This window comes from Numida meleagris, chromosome 6 (assembly GCF_002078875.1).
Source record: "Numida meleagris isolate 19003 breed g44 Domestic line chromosome 6, NumMel1.0, whole genome shotgun sequence".
Classification (NCBI taxonomy): Eukaryota; Metazoa; Chordata; class Aves; order Galliformes; family Numididae; genus Numida; species Numida meleagris.
In genome coordinates this window covers 39,137,232-39,153,117 of record NC_034414.1, presented here as the reverse complement: position 1 = coordinate 39,153,117, position 15,886 = coordinate 39,137,232, and the positions used below count along the sequence as shown (strand labels likewise).

At 44.2% G+C, this 15,886-nt stretch overlaps 2 protein-coding genes across 6 annotated transcripts in view; one reads left to right on the top strand and one right to left on the bottom strand.

Moving 5' to 3' along the window:
* The window catches only part of YLPM1 (YLP motif containing 1), a 46,430-nt gene extending 31,185 nt beyond the window's left edge, over positions 1-15,245 (bottom strand). For 2 of the 5 annotated variants that reach the window (XM_021403715.1, XM_021403714.1), the window contains exons 1-5: positions 14,239-15,245; positions 10,365-10,610; positions 9,284-9,478; positions 7,465-8,192; positions 2,190-4,574 (exon numbers count right to left, since the gene is read on the bottom strand). In XM_021403715.1, the coding sequence (XP_021259390.1) occupies positions 2,190-4,574; positions 7,465-8,192; positions 9,284-9,478; positions 10,365-10,610; positions 14,239-15,210 (4,526 nt within the window). In that variant the 5' untranslated portion in view covers positions 15,211-15,245. The remainder of the gene's footprint in view (positions 1-2,189; positions 4,575-7,464; positions 8,193-9,283; positions 9,479-10,364; positions 10,611-14,238) is intronic. The other 3 variants (XM_021403712.1, XM_021403710.1, XM_021403711.1) reach the window with 3 other exon arrangements.
* Positions 15,460-15,886, top strand: part of AREL1 (apoptosis resistant E3 ubiquitin protein ligase 1) — a 28,917-nt gene continuing 28,490 nt past the window's right edge. The window contains exon 1 of the mRNA XM_021403720.1: positions 15,460-15,714. The gene's annotated coding sequence lies outside the window, so the exon portion shown is untranslated. The remainder of the gene's footprint in view (positions 15,715-15,886) is intronic.

Genomic DNA, 15,886 nt, shown 5'->3' with positions numbered 1-15,886 from the left:
AAATTATTCACTTATGCAGAGATTATCAAAGTACAGTTCTACCCTCTTTTTAAAAAAATCACTCTTCTTGCATTTCTGCATGCAATTAAGGCCTGCCATATGGGGCAGATGCTTAGTAATCTTATGAGTTTGAAAACAAAACAGCTTCAAGAAAAGTGCAAGATGTCTCTGTATTGTTCAACATGGTTTAATGTAACGATGATAACTAAACATTTGTTTTAACTGCTAATTATTTTAGCAAAATATCTTGCTTGTGAAATTAAAACTCTTGTCTTTACTAGGTATCAATCCTTAGCTATCTCTCAGTAACTCACAAATAGGATGAGTCACATGGACCTCTGTCTCTAAGAATTTTCCTCTTCCAATCTTCTCTGAAAGATCTCATTCACTGAATATAGTAGAAGAAACTTATCTTTCTGGTTTTCTCATGAATATATCTAATGCACCAAAACCCATGCATCAAATCACAAAGAAAACATTTGTATAGGAGGCATGTGTTCTCTTCCTTCTTCTACTTCTAAATTTACTGAGCCCTAGGATATTTCTGATGTGGAAGAGGATATTATTCTACTACTTATTTTGAATGCCCATTAAATCCTTAGGAAGTTTAGGAGATGCTTTCTAAAATGAGGTCTTGGTAAACTTCTGCAATTTGAGTTTGCCTTGCATTTATATTCTCCTGATTTTTTGTCACTGTTGTGTTGATCCTTAGAAGCAGTATCAACCAAGCTGGACAAAATTATTCACTGAGGATGCTAGAGTTCAAATTAGGGAACATTCTAAAAAGAAAACAAACAAAAAACTATGCTTTAATTAAAAAGTAAGCAGTATTCAAAAACTAAATAGGTTCTGCTATGTGAATTAGGAATCACTCCAATGTAGATCTTGACACGACCATTTCAAACAATTACCAAACTCATCTGAGGATAGCGGAATATTAAGAAGTAATTATCAACAAGCTCATTTGAGGATAATGGAAAGGTTGGTCAGGTGATGTGGACAGATCTTGAAAAGTAACTAATGGAAAATGCCTGATTCGATGGGAGAATGCTCTATTATTTAAGAAAAAATAAGTTCATCCATGAAAACTGTGATAGAGATGGTCCAAACAACTAGTTCCATGTGAGCTTCTACTGCCATTCTATGGTAAAAAGAAATGAAGCCATAAACGTGTGAAAGGAAGAAGAAATCAGGAAATAAGTACCATCTCCACAGAGGCACCAAACTATTCTGATAGCTTTGCTTTAAATACTTTATGTGCCAGCTGAGGTGGGAAAAACGACATACTTAAGGAGCAAAAACATAAGAAGCGCCATGCAACAGGTTTGTTGTCATGGCACCTATCTTGCAACTCCATTAGTGAATGGACATCCAACAAGAAGGTTCCAAGAGCTTGCTAAAGTCATGAAATTACATCAGGACAATGTTTTCTTCCACTAAACAATGAACATTGTTCTCAAGCTTGGAATAGCACATAAGTGAGATGACTCCTGAAACTGGAAACAGACTGATGTCAAACAAGGCTTCTTAATCATTAGTTCTACGAATATATGAAGAGCACTCCCGCAGCACAGGAACCCAGCTTTAAAATTAGTACTTCTTACAGGTAAAGGGAAATAAAAAGAGAGAATACTTATAAATGTATATTTTGCGCTCTTGAAAAAGGCATGATGAGAGAAGAGAGTAAACAGTTAAAAAACAACAACAACAAAACAAAAACAAGAACATCACCAAAAACTCAATCTAAGAGGCAACCCATTACTGATTAAGACTTCAAAAATTTTATTCACATCCAATCTGTCCATATGGCTGGTTAAAGCTACAGTATGATTGACTTGCCTATTTAGAAGCTGAAACTGGATGTGAATCCACAATCCTTAAGAAATCTTCAGTCATCAAAATTTAGCTACTTGGCAAACACACAGTATTTAATTTACATTGGAAATAAAAAGGAAGATAGGTCAGAAATATCAGTCAGTGCATTAGAACATACTAATGCATGACAAGAAACATTTATCATGAAGACGTCTAAAGGGAAATTAACAACCCCCCCTCAATACCATACAACTGAAGTGTACCAGCTCAGAAGTTCAAAATTCTAGAGAACCTGCAATAGTATGAAAATGGATAAAAAAAACTTAATACCTACTTATTTTTCCCCCAAAATGTGAAAGAAACAGGCAACTCACCGAAGCATTTTGAGCTCCTGGGCAGCTTTCAGAATTATTTCATGCTGTCTTTGGCTCAGGACCATCACTCCCCCCAAGGACTGCTCTGAGTCCAGGCTGGAATCTGTTCCCAGCATATCAGAGGAATGTGAAGGTGGAAGAAGGGATGAATCCAGCTGACCATCCAAAGATCGTACTCTGTCTCCATCATCTGGATACCACCTATCTGACAACCGTTCCCTCTCCCAATCATTCATTTCAGGAACAAAGTCTTGTTTCTCCCGCCACGTGTCATATCTCTCTGGATACTCTCGAATTCTCAGCTCACCCCTGTCTCGGAGGTCTCTGTCATAATGGTCTCTATTCCTATCCTCTCTCCACCTGTCTTCACGATATCTGTCCAGAGGTGGAAGTGGTGGTAGTGGTGGTAGAGGGGGAATATCCAGGTCACGATTCCCCATTTCTCTGTCATCCATAGGTCTCATGTCCCAGTCTCTATTATCCCATTCTCTGTCCAAATCTTGATCATAAATATCTGAGGATCTTCCAGTCCTATCCAGATCTCTTTCTAGTTCCCTCTCCCTTGGCCTTTTCCAGTCATCCCACCATGAATCTCGTCTGTCATGATCAGATGATAAATGAGGTAGTGGTGGTAGTGGAGATAATGGAGGCATTGAATGGTGAGATGGCAGCCTGTCATCTCTATCATACGGATCTACAGAATCATCCTGATAATCAGAGTTGTGATCTCTCCAGTATCGTTCTCTTTCCCAGTCATCCAAATGCTCGTGCTCCATTGAAGGGTCATCTCTACTATCCATAGGAAATTCCTCATGCATTCTCTCATCTTCATGACTCCAAGAACCCCTGAGTGTCTCATCTCGATGGTAAGGAGGCATGTTGTCAGGGTCATCTCCTAGGTGACTTGGTTTATCCATATTGCCTCCTGCTTCCCTCTCCCGGCTATCCCCCCTCCTGACAGGACCTCTCTCACGACTACCTGCCCTCCTAACAGGACCTCTCTCACGACTACCTGCCCTCCTAACAGGGACCCTCTCCCTGCTGCCTGCCCGCCTGACTGGGACTCTTTCCCTGCTGCCTGCCCTCCGCATGGGCTCCCTCTCCCTGCTGCCTGCCCTTCGCATGGGCTCCCTCTCCCTGCTGCCTGCCCGTCTGACAGGGCCTCTTTCACGGCTGCCTGCCCGCTGTCCCCTGTCCCGGCTGCCCGGCCGCCCAGCCAGCTCTCTGTCTCGGCTAGACATCACCCTCTCCCGGCTATCAGATCGGCCACCCATTGTCCTCTCTCGGCTGCCAGATCGTCCATCTGGCATCCTCTCCCTGCTTCCCGACCGCCCATCTGGCATCCTCTCCCTGCTGCCTGCTCTCCTGAACATGCCCCTGCCACGGATGGATGCCTGCCTAGCCTGCCCTCTGCCTCTGTACACATATCCTCTGCCACGGCCATCGTCCATCCTGCCCATTCCCCAGCCATGGCCATCATCCATCCTGCCCATTCCCCAGCCACCATCCATTCTTCCCATTCCCCGGCCGCCGTCCATCCTGCCCATGCCTCTGCCATCCATTCTGCCCATGCCTCTGCCACGGCCCATTCCCCAGCCACGGCCATCTCCCTGTCCTCTGCCCTGTCCTCTTCCTCTGTTCATATGCCCCTTGCCTCTATCTTCATGCATAAAAGACCCCTTCCCTCTGCCTTCTGGCCCAGGTAGGCCCTGGGTACTATCTGAATCAAGCAACTGACTGTCTGTGGAATCCAGATCCTCATTTCCTGTTACAGGGGTTACTGCACCTCCTGTCCTTGCAACACCTGACTGCAAAGCTGCAGAGTTACCAGAAAGGGATGTTGAATTCTGGTTTGGAATAGGTGAAGTACTTGCTTTGGACTCTTCTACTTGCTCGTTAGGATCATGTGAACTCCACGTCCACTTTTTAGGAGGGTCTGAAGTGGTTTCTTTAACTTCAGCTTTGGATGGTTCCTGTTGAGTGTTTGCCAGGTCTTCACTTGGCTCAACAGAACTGGTACTCTTCACATCAGGAGGAGATTGCGTTCCACTTACAGTCTGCTGATTGCCAGCTATGTCTGTAAAAGGCTCTTTGTTTTCTGATCTTGAGTCTGTTTGTGACTGCTGCTGTCCTAAATGAGGCCTAGGCCCCCTCCACCGTGGACCACCAGGTCGAGAACCATGTGCATGTGATGTATTTTGGGAGGTATAAAATTGTCCTGCTGGTCCACGTGGGATATTGCCCCATCTACTCGTATGCTGTCCATCGGTATTCTGTCGGTCAAAACGTGACCTGTGTCCTTCTGAGCGCTGGGAGTCAAAACGGGGCCCTCTCGGTCTTGAGCCTTCAAATTTGTCATATCCTCTTCCTCGAGGTCCATCAAATCTGTACATGAAATAAAGGCAATTTTACTCAAATGAATATGTCAAACAGAACCCTTAAAAAAAAAAAAGATTTCACACCTCCTTGGCTTAACTGATGTACTCTAGCGTGCCTTAGAACCAAACCCATTTGAACCAGAGCAGAAGCATGGAGAAATCATCTCCATTTTAACACTGTGTAATGAAGACATTTAAACCAGTTGCAGACCCTTAAAAGGAAACTTGACTTAAGTATCTCAAGATTTAAATGTGACTTTAAAAAGGAAAAAAAAAATGCAAACTCAATTGAGAAAAGTTTCAGCTTTTCAGTTTTACTGAAACCTATAGGTCTTGCTGAACTTTTACTTTAATATTATGCAACAAGCTTACTTAATTATGCTGATGAGTGGCATACAGAAAAATCTATACATACAGATCCTTTCTGAAAGTATAACAGTTTGTGATATTGTTAAATTCCATGCAAGACAATATGCCTAAAACAAGTGCATTTTTATGGCATTGCTTTTTCTGAATTCCTTCTGAAAACACCTACAACTGCCCTTGCTTAAACACAAGAAGCCAAGCAAACAAGCACAAAGAATAATTCACACAATCATATAATCAAAAATCTAACTTCTAAGCTTATGTACAAATACTGATTTACCTAACAGGCTACAACATATTAAATCCATTTTACAGCAAATACAGAACTTGCGCCTGAAGTCAAATTGCTTGGATGTTCGGGATTCACAGTTGTATCTCACTGGGTATCTATTCATTATTGCCTACCTACCAGCAGCTGTTGACTTGCTGCAGAAATTAATGCTTCAGTGAATAATTTACCACATTAGATCATTTACACAATGTCAAAGAATTTCAATAATCCTGTTAAGATGAAAAAGTAGAAAGCACATTTTCTTTTGCAACAAAACTGCCTTTTGTTTGGCGCAAGGGAGGTCAAGATAAACAGGAAGAGGAGAAAAGAATTACAAAGCACAGCAGCAAGATATCTTAAATTTTAAGGATCAACGTTTACATGGAAGGTACAACTAGAAGAAAAGTTTGGATACAGTAAGATGTACTTCATTCCCCAAATTCTGAAAATTAGTTTAAAGGAATTCTTTGCAGATTTTTGAGAAATGTTCATTGCTAAATTGGAGTGGGTGGGGGTCTCCTCATGCATCTAATCATTACCTGTGACTTTGGGATAGTACCAGGTAACACACTACATTTTTAATTTATCACAAGTTCAATTAAAAACGTATTATAGCTCTGTTTTCTATTGCTGATAATGAGAACAAATAGTAAACAGATTTTTCTAAAGGAATGCACAAAAGCTACCATGCTATTTAAATACTTCAAGCGTCTTCGGAAATAAAGCCACTGTAGGTACTTTCTAGACATTTTTGATTATCCACAGCCTATTGTCACACAGTACTAAGCTCTCAACTAACAAACATACAAAAAATGATTGGCACTAGCAAATTATAAAAACAGTCTGTGCCTAACTGAACAAGCTAAAAATGGATTTCTAATCCCCAGGACCACTTTTTTTTTTTTTAAACCCATGGGGAGATAGAAAATTACTGAAAGTTATAAGAGATGAATGTATGTTGCTAATACTTTACAAGTTAGGATTCATGAATGATCGCTCTGGAAACAAAGACAATCCAAATGAACACGACAACACAATCATAAAAATCTAGCAGAGTATGCAAGGATAGACACAATTTAATGCAATAATGTTGTTTTGTTCTTTTAAATTCAGTAGGCATCACTTCAACCAGCCTTGAACTAATGGCCAGACAGAACAGATGTTGTTTTTGCAAACTGATATCATGTCAGTTATGGAAAGAAAACAGTTCAAACCCAAGGTCTTAGGTCAAAGCATAAAGCAGATATGAAACGACATAAAAGACGCAGAACACTGACTTTTAGAGTAAGGCAGCAGGCCACCTACTTGACAAAATGCAGATTTAAATTCCAATAAAACTCTACCTTGATAAAGACAGTCACCTTCAAAATCAAAACTATCAGATATTATACAAAACAAAAAGAATCCTAGTGTTAGGCAAAGGCTCAAATCTTCATTTCTTTCCTTCTTTCTCATTTATAATTGTTTGAATGCTAAGCAATGCTACACATGCGGAAAAACACTGATTTGCATGCAAGACAAAGACCACTACTCTCTTATCAGGCAGCCATTTTGGAAAGTGCAGCAAATAGAACTCTCTCACAAGTTAAAGAAAAAGCATGGGTGAAGCACTCTTAGTTTTTTCATTTCTTTCTGCAATCAATGGATTTGGAATACAAAGAATAATTGTTACTCTTTTCAACACTAAATTTCTAGTAATAAGCTATGACAGTATATTCAACTGAATAGATACCTGAATACTTTCCTGAACCCTTTTCAGAATGCCCACATTAAGTGCTATCATTTATAGCAATGATTTAAAAACAATCCCTCAACACTTTTGCTTTAGATATTCCTAAGTTGTGTTCCAAGTACCACATATGAAATGTTGCAGATTTATATGGCTGTTCAGAAAGGGTCATTCTTCTAAATGTGAGTTACCGTCTTTAACCTAAAGACAGCAAAGATGCATGAAATATTTACAGCATCTTTCCTATTTTCACAAAGGAATATTATGTCTCTGAGAATTAAAAGGTAGCAGTGTGCCTAAGCATTTTACTAGAGAGAAAAAAAAAAGTGTTCCACTTCAAGTAAATGCTGTTCACTTAATCGTTACCTATCTTTGCTTTAATCAGATAAATACAGGCCATAACGTACATACATTAACAACAAAACCTATGCCAATCACAGCTCACATGACCTCAGGGAAATTTGAGAATAAGAGAATGTTTCATTTCATAATAAATCATAAATGTGCATAAATCAACAAAAATATCCTTACCGAGGACCTCTAGGGCCTTCAAAACGTGCTGATCTGGGAGGATCTGGAAGCAATCCACCTGATCTCACTGGTTTATCCTGCACAGTAGGTGTGTATGTTGAAGACAATGCAGAAGGGGTTCTCAGCTCCCCACATCCTTGCTCAGTTTGTTTATTATGGTGAACTTGAGACTTTCCATGGTCTGAAGAGCTGAAGGATGAACTTCCTTGAGAATGGTAAGCTGAATACACAGGTGAACTAGATATTTTTGATGCATAGGTACCAGGAGTGGGAAGCAGAGCTGGCCTTGGTGTTTCAGTAGATTGACCACTTTGAGAACTGGATCCTGAAGGGACAGAGGAGCTGGATAACTGAGATACAGAAGACAGAGGTGGGGGCACCAGTGGAGGTGTAGTTGAAGGCAAAGTTGGAGGCATAACAGGAATGCCACCCTGAGCAGATTGGGAATATGGAACAAATGGAGGCGGAAGTGAAACATTTGCAGGATACTGATTCTTCAAATTTTGGAGTGAGCTCACTTTCTCCTGCAGATGGGACTGAGTGACCTTCATCTGTTCATCCCATGCTTTCCACTGCTTCTCATACTCCTGAAGTTGGTCTTTGTGAGGATAGGTTTGAAGCTGATGCTGCCACTGTTGGTTCATTGATCGCTCCCAGTCTTTATGAAGCTGCTGGAACTGTTTCTGCTGCGTTTCATAATGTCGCAGCTGCATCTCCACTGACATCGTCTACAATGAGAAAATAGGAATAACTTCAAAATACCGTTTGAGTTACCGTCAGAGCCACACATTTTAGTGCCACTCATCCTATCACAACTTCTGACTTGTGCAGGTACTTGAGGAAGAACTACAGCCAAACAAAAGCAAACTCTGATGTCTAACATCAATTTACATATTGTATGGCTGGAGGGCAAACGTTTATGTATAAAAGGCTGTATTTTCTTTTATACAGGAAAGCTGAAGAAAGCTATAACCAATGGCCTCCAAGTTGTGTTATTACTTAATGCTGACAACAGCTACTAAAGCCCAAATCAATCTTCACATTTCCAATATATACGGTATATGACTACTTCTCCAGGTTTCAGTTTCTAAACCTACTAACCTTCACAGAGTTGCTACAGCTGCAAGCAGTTGTTTTTCTTTAAAGCTTTGCCAGATGACATAGTTTGCACAGTTAAGTTAGTTTTTCCTCAGGTGCTAATATTGATGGGCTCGATCTTTTCAAAGATTTTGGGGGTTATATTTCCAGATTTTTTAAACAGACAGCCCAAGCTACAAATAAATGCTTAATGTACAAACTCTTCCAATCCAGAAAAAGCTGGCTCAACTAATACAGCAATCAACGTCTACTTAAAAGCTTAAAGGTTTCAACAGTGATATAATTATCCAAAGTTGTTAATACTTCATCACTGTATTTTTTTCAAAATTATGAAAAAGAGCAGCTACCAAATTACTTCACACAATCACCTGCTCACTTTCCCCTGATTGATTTCAACAGCAGGAAAATGTTAGAAGCTAAGCAAGATCTGTATAATGTTCAACTCTGCTCCTGTATCACTCAGATATGCCTGTAAATCTTACAAGTGTAAATTCTTATGTTTGCCATCCTACTAAAGCATCCGTCACCACCTCTCAGGCTACTTTTTTCATTCTAAAGTTGAGTGACAATAGGAAACAGGGATATAGATTTCTGCCCATGCAGAAAAAGTAGTTAGACAGATAAGCCAACCATGAGAAATTATTCTACTCATTTTTTCAGTAGACTGTGAGTGTTATGTCATCCACAAAGTATATCAAATACCATCTCCTGAACGTTTCACCTGTAGATGGGGAGGCTGCTGCATGATTTGCTGATACTGCTGTACTATCTGCTGCAGTTGGGCATGCTTCTGCATTATTCTCTGGTACTGAAATCCAACTCGGTGATGGGGATGCTGCTGCCATTGAGCTGCTGCTGCTTGCAACTGCTGCAATCTCAAATCTTCCTCGGGGTCATCAGGAGGATCAATATTAAGCTGGAGAAACAGGCAAATACTATAAATAAAGAAAGGCTGCTTCTGTCAGAAGAGAAAAAACACTTGTTTGCTATCCAGTTTACAAGAATCTTCTCAGCTTTCATTATCTTATCACTCCGCATTTCAGTGTTCTGATTTTTATCGCCTTTACTCTCGTGTAGTCTGATCTAAAGGTTAAGCAGATGGGGATTAGGATTTTCATACATAAACTACGTACAGGTAAGAGATTAACACAGATCTGCTCTGTGCTGCTCACAGCAAATGCAGTAAGACAACCGAGCATTTTCATGATGAAACAAAGTAATTCCAAGTGCATCATTTTGCTGCTTGGTGGGAACATGCACATCGTAAGGTAAAGTGGAGCACATACTGAAGGGTAGCCTACCACATTACAGTAATCTGCTCAAACATTGAAATAATGACCTCCATCCATTACGTAGTAACTATAATTAAGCACTCCGACAAAATACAAAATACTCCGTACAAAGTTCTTGGCTTCCAGACAAACTATAACACACAGAGAGAAGGAGAGACAGAACTGACAATCAGCAAGAGAAGAACTGAAAACAGAGTCTTAAGTACAGAATTCCTCATTTACAGAGTACCTGATTTTGCACTGAGGTATCACAACGTGCTTTGCATAGACAAAGATGACAGTGTTGGAGAAGGTGCAAGTGAGTCAAGCTTGGTGCACGCGTGGGTGTCTATGTAAGTCTAAATATGAGGAGTGTATTTTTTAATTTATTGGCGCAGCCTTAAATGTTTTTTTAACATTGTTTTACCACATTTATTGTTACACAGTACATGAGAATTTGATGGCAACATTTTCCCAGGTTTTGTCCGATCTAGCACAACACACAGAGTGGCATCTCTCTGCAAAGCGTACCTGAGTATCAGAGGATGTGAGAGAAGACTCATCTTCCTTAGATGCTGGAGGCAAGGATTCATTAAGCGGAGGAAGTTCAGACTGCTGAGTTGAAGCACTCATTTTCCCTTCTTCAGACTTTGCTCTCTGTTCAGATGAATCCTTCCCTACTCCTGGGCCTTTCATTTGCTGCTGTCCCTGAGCATGGGCTTTTGCTCTTTGCTGTAGACTAAGCAAGTGCTGCTGGTACCAGTATTGCTGCTGTTCCTACAATAAACAGAAATTTTCTAAGACAAATGGCTTTCAGCTTTCAGAGGAAAAAACCCACAAATATTAATTCATGACAATCACTAATAATCATGCAGAAGAAACATATTTTAGAAAAAATGTTTATATTTGTTTTGAGAAAAAGCTCACTTCATTATCAATGGTATTGCAATGAAGGTAAAAAGATTTAATCAAAATTCAGATACTGCTATGTAAGGCATGGAAGACACAGAAGAATTTATTTCCTGCTCCAAAGAGCTTTCAATGAAGGAAAACAAAAATAAAAAGCAGAAAAATGACCAAGTACGGGAGGCATGTGGTAAGTACCATGCTCGCTAACTGCAGTGCTTTTTATTCCTAGCAAATACATGTACTTACTAAGAGACTAACTTAAGGAAAATGAAGTGAAACAGGAGGACAGCAAATACGAGCAGGGGAGCAATAAAAAGGATAAAACATTAAAAAAGATGATGAGCATGAACAGAGAACACAGACAAGTAGTGTGAAAATGATGGTAGAGTAACTGTGGTGGAAATATTTGAATAAAAGTTGGCAAAGAAAAAAAAATCAGAACCAAAACCCAGCAAAGATTATTTACAAACTGAATTCTGATTATGCTGAATTCCCCCCAGTACCTACAAGGGACCTACAAGAGAGCAGGAGAGGGGCTTTTCATCAAGGTATGCAGTGACAGGACATGAGGGAATGGCTTTAAACAAAAAGAGGGAAAATTTAGATGAGGTATTAGGGGGAAATTCTTTACCCAGAGGGTAGAGAGGCCCTGGCAGAGGCTACCCAGAGACCTGAAGGTGTTACTGGCCAGGCTGGATGGGGCTCTGGACAGCCTGATCTCGTGGAAGATGTCCCTGCTTATGGCAGGGGGTTTTAAAGACGATTTTTAAAGGTCCTTTCCAACCCAAACCATTTTGTGATGCTACAATTAACATTCAGCTGCTGAAAAGGTAAACAGATATGGCTGCATTCAAACAATTATTCATCTATGATGCGGTTCAGCTTTCAATTTTAAATATTTCAGGCTACAATCAAAGTACTGTCAGCACATGATAGCAGCTTCAAAGCACTTTGAGAGGTCATTAATGTAAAGAACAGACTAAAGAGGAGTATCTCAACACTTACAGGACCATGGATATTAGAGAGACCCAAGCACGAACCAGCTGTTCTCTCCCTCTTCTAATAAAGAGATGCCAGGCATCAGACTAGCAGGACACAGACTTAAAGCTGGCAGGAGGCAGCTCTTTATTGACATAGCCCTGCGCTATGCAAGTCCCTGCCAGAGAACTGCAAGCGATGAAATGTCATGGAGTCAAGGCACAACTGCATAAGCTCAAAGAAGAAAAGTCTCCAGATTTTACAGACAAAGATACCAGTCATGGCAAGGGCAGCTCCTGTACTTTAGAGAAGTACTGCTATTCACTTCATTTTTGAATTCTTCTCTTAGCGTCTCCTTTTAGTCACTGTTAAAGTCAGAATAAAAAACACTGTACTTTTAGTCTGACCCAGTGCAACCATTCTTACATTCTCACGTAACTTCCACCACCTTTGAGAATCTGCGACTGCTCTGCTTCTTTCATGTCCTCTGTCCTTCCTTTCCATCCAAGCACACTCCGATGAGGAAAGCAATTTATAAAAAGCCTCCTCACAAACGAAAAGAATCCAAAAGACAGGGATGTAAGGACACTAAAAGAAAAAGTGTGGTAACAACAGCAGTAGGTGTTGTCTGATGTGATTTCTCGAAACTGAACTATTCGATTTGTCTTTACACAGGTTTAAGAGAAGCACAAGCTTCCTCTGAGAGCCACCTGACACTCAGAACGGGAGTGCAAGTTTCCATTGCTAACAGCCTAGCAGACACAAACACACCAATGCGTTTTTAAAAAATACTTCTGTAAAGGCTGCAACTTGGAGATGAGGTCAGTAAGTTTCAGAGCCAGGGAGGAGCATGCTATACAGCTATACATAAGATGACAATATTTATCCCTCTCAAACAGCATTATAAGGTGACTTAGCACGACAGTGCTGGATGCTGCGCTTCTGGAGGAATGACCACTGAGTACCTGTCCTACCGTCATGGAATTCTCTTCATCCAGAAACCCACAACTTCCTCCTCAAACAATTGGATAAAGGGCTGAAAATCACAGTATGACCAGTGGTTCGCACAAAGAGATTCATACACAGCAACGTATCCTGTCTCATAGTTTTCACAGCAGATGAAGTCAGTAATATACGCCCTGCAGGTTCTAACAGAGAAGTGAGAGAAAAGTGAAAACGCAGGTTTCTGTAGCTTCTGAACAAAACAGAAGCACTGATGTAATGCAGAAGAGTACTAACAGCAAGTTCAGTTATTTGTGTACTCCATCTTTGGCTGACCAAGAGACTACGTCTATGCATTATACAAAGGCTGAAATCGGCACCACAACAAATGTGATCACAACACACACCACCAGAAGCATGGTTCCGAGGAACACAAGCACGCACTGCTGAAGGATTTCAAGCACCCAGTTCTCTGCACGTTACAATGGCTGTTAATTCACACTGACAAAGACCCCAAATTCTCAGTAATCTGGTTTTCTCTCCCCCTTACATTTACCACACTTCTGGCTACATAATGGGGGACAAATTAGTTCACTGCTTGATCTCAAGTTTAATAATTTAAGTATTCGGCAACACCTTCAGTGCTACTCACTTTCAACATCTGACTTGTCAAGGTTTCGGTATAAAATATGAGCCCCACTGGTATCACTGTAAGAGATGAACAAGCACCGTACAACGTCTTCGTAACATTACATTTATGAACTAAAAGCACCCCTCTGCTAGGCAGAGATTAATTATGCAGTACCAATGTTAAAATGATCCATGTCCATCTCTACTTCCGTACAGGTATGAAATTCTAATGGATACAACTTAAAAGATGTCCCAACAACTAACAAAATTAATCTCAGTGACTTCAGTCTGACACAACAAGATTTCTACAAACTTTGCTTCAAATTGGAATCCAAACAACAACTGGCCAAAAACCTGTGTATTTTGAGCTTGAATAAAATTCATTCACTCTTAAGAGTATTTACACTTCATTCTTGCAGCTGGATCTCTATGAGCTGACCCCAAAGCCCTGCTGAAGCCCCAGTGAGGCCAAGCGTGCTGCACACACAGCTGGGGGCTCTGCACGCTTCTGTCCACACTTCACCAACTGCACTGTCCCCGACTTCATGCATACAGAGTTGCAGTGATGTGCTCACACTTGGACGAACGTTTGGCAGTCATTTCGGCCCCAGTGCACATGCAGAAGAGCAGAGTTAGCCATAAAAAACATGCGTGAAAACTATTTCAGAGTACTTCCCTGAGAAGCTCCGTACCATCTTACTGTGGAAGATCAAACCTGTGTAGCGGAAAGTGTATTTCCAGAAAGCCAAAGGGAACGGGGTACCATAGCAGGCAGACTGGTGCAGCTTTAGCCGCAGCGGCTAGGATCAGTCACAGCCCCGCACCGACCAGATCGACTGTCTGACATACGGTCTCCAAAGAGAAACCGACCGAAGAAATCACACGATGCACGCCACAGGTGCGCACGATATCGCTGCATCCTGCGGGAGCCGGACGGAGCCCTTACCTGGGGCGTCATGGTGGCCGGGTCGGGCTGCGGGGTGCCGCGCTGCTCCGTGCCTCCCTCCGTGCCCCCCTCGGGCAGTGCGGCGGGCGGGGGGGTGAAGCGGGGTTGGGCGGCCTTGGCGGCGGGGCCGGGCGGAGCGGGCTGCGAGGGAGAGGCCTGCGCGGGCAGCAGGTAGGGCTGCGGGGGGGGCAGGTAGGGCTGCGCGGGAGGCGGCAGAAAGGGCGGCGCGGCGCCGCTCGGAGGGGGCTCCAGGTAAGAGGGGGGCGGCTCGGAGAAGGCGGGCGGCGGCTGCGAGGCCTGCGGACGGGGCAGGTAGGGCTGGGGCTGCGGGGAGGAGGCGGGCGGCGGCAGGTATGGCTGCGCGGGTAGGTATGGCTGCGCGGCGGGCTGCGGGGACTGCGGCGGCGACGACAGCTCCATGTCCATGGGCACGGGCTCGGAAGGCGCGGGCTCGCCCCACTCGCCGTGCCCGGCGGGCGGCTCCGCGCCGTCGCGCTCCCGGGAAGTAGCGGCGGGCGGCGGCTTGCGGGCGGCGGGGGGCGGCTCGCGGTGGGAGAACTGCTTCTGGTAGCTGCGCACCGGCGGCGGAGGAACGGCGGGCGGCGGCTGCTGCCAGTCCGGGAAGGAGCCGGGCAGCGGCGGCGGGGGCAGCCCCGGGGGGGGCGGCCCCGGCGGCGGCGGCGGCCCGAGCAGCACGGACTGCAGCTGCTTCTGGTGCATCTGCTGGAGCTGCTGCAGCTGCGCCAGGTGCTGCTCCTGCAGGCTGAGGAAGCCCGAGGTGCCGCTGGGCGGCGGCGGCGGGGCGGCGGCGGGGGGCGCGGGGCCCGGCGGCGGGTAGCTGGGCAGCGGCATCGGCGGCACGGCGGGCGGCGGCACGCTGGGCGGAGGGATGGGCAGCGGCGGCGGAGGGATGGAGGTGGGCGGCGGCGGGTAGTGCCCCGCCGCCCCGTAAAGGCCCCAGGCCGGGTACATGGCGGCGCCGCGGGCGGCCGGCGCGGAGCGGAGCGCGGCGCTTCCACAGGCCGCGGCGGCGGCGGCGCGGACGGCCCACGGCGCCTGCGCGGGGTGGCGCTCCGCCCCCTCGGACAATAGAGTGGCCCGAGCGCGGAGCTAGAGAGTCGGGAGGCGCCTCCTGGCGGGCGGCCACGTGACTGCGGGAGGGCGCCGTGCTGCCGGCGGGGCACGTAGAGAGGGGAGGAAGTGAGGGCAGAGCGCCGTTCCCGCACTTCCGCCCGGCCCTAATTGGCACGGTCGAGACAGGAAGAGAGCAGCAGCGCGGCAGGGCTGGGGTCCGTTATGTGTGGCGCGAGATTGAACGGCCGGGCAGTGCCACGTCCCACCGCCAGCCAAGTCCAAGCACATAAAACTCGAACAACTGTTCTGATGGTCCACCTCTAGTTCATGGCTGGAGAACCGAGCACCTCCCCCTAGGAGGAAACGAGCTGGGGAGTCCAAAGCCTTTCAGGCAGGAGAAAGGTCAGGAAAAAGCTTTGTCCTCTTAGATGGAAAAGGTGGGCTTTGTGTTGAAATGACACATTGTGCAGATGTGAAGTTATGAGAAAAGCTTCAAAGTTTAACTCAGTTATGAGAGAACTTTTGGGGAAAATCACCTAAATACACACACAACTCTATTCTTTAGTATCCTTTC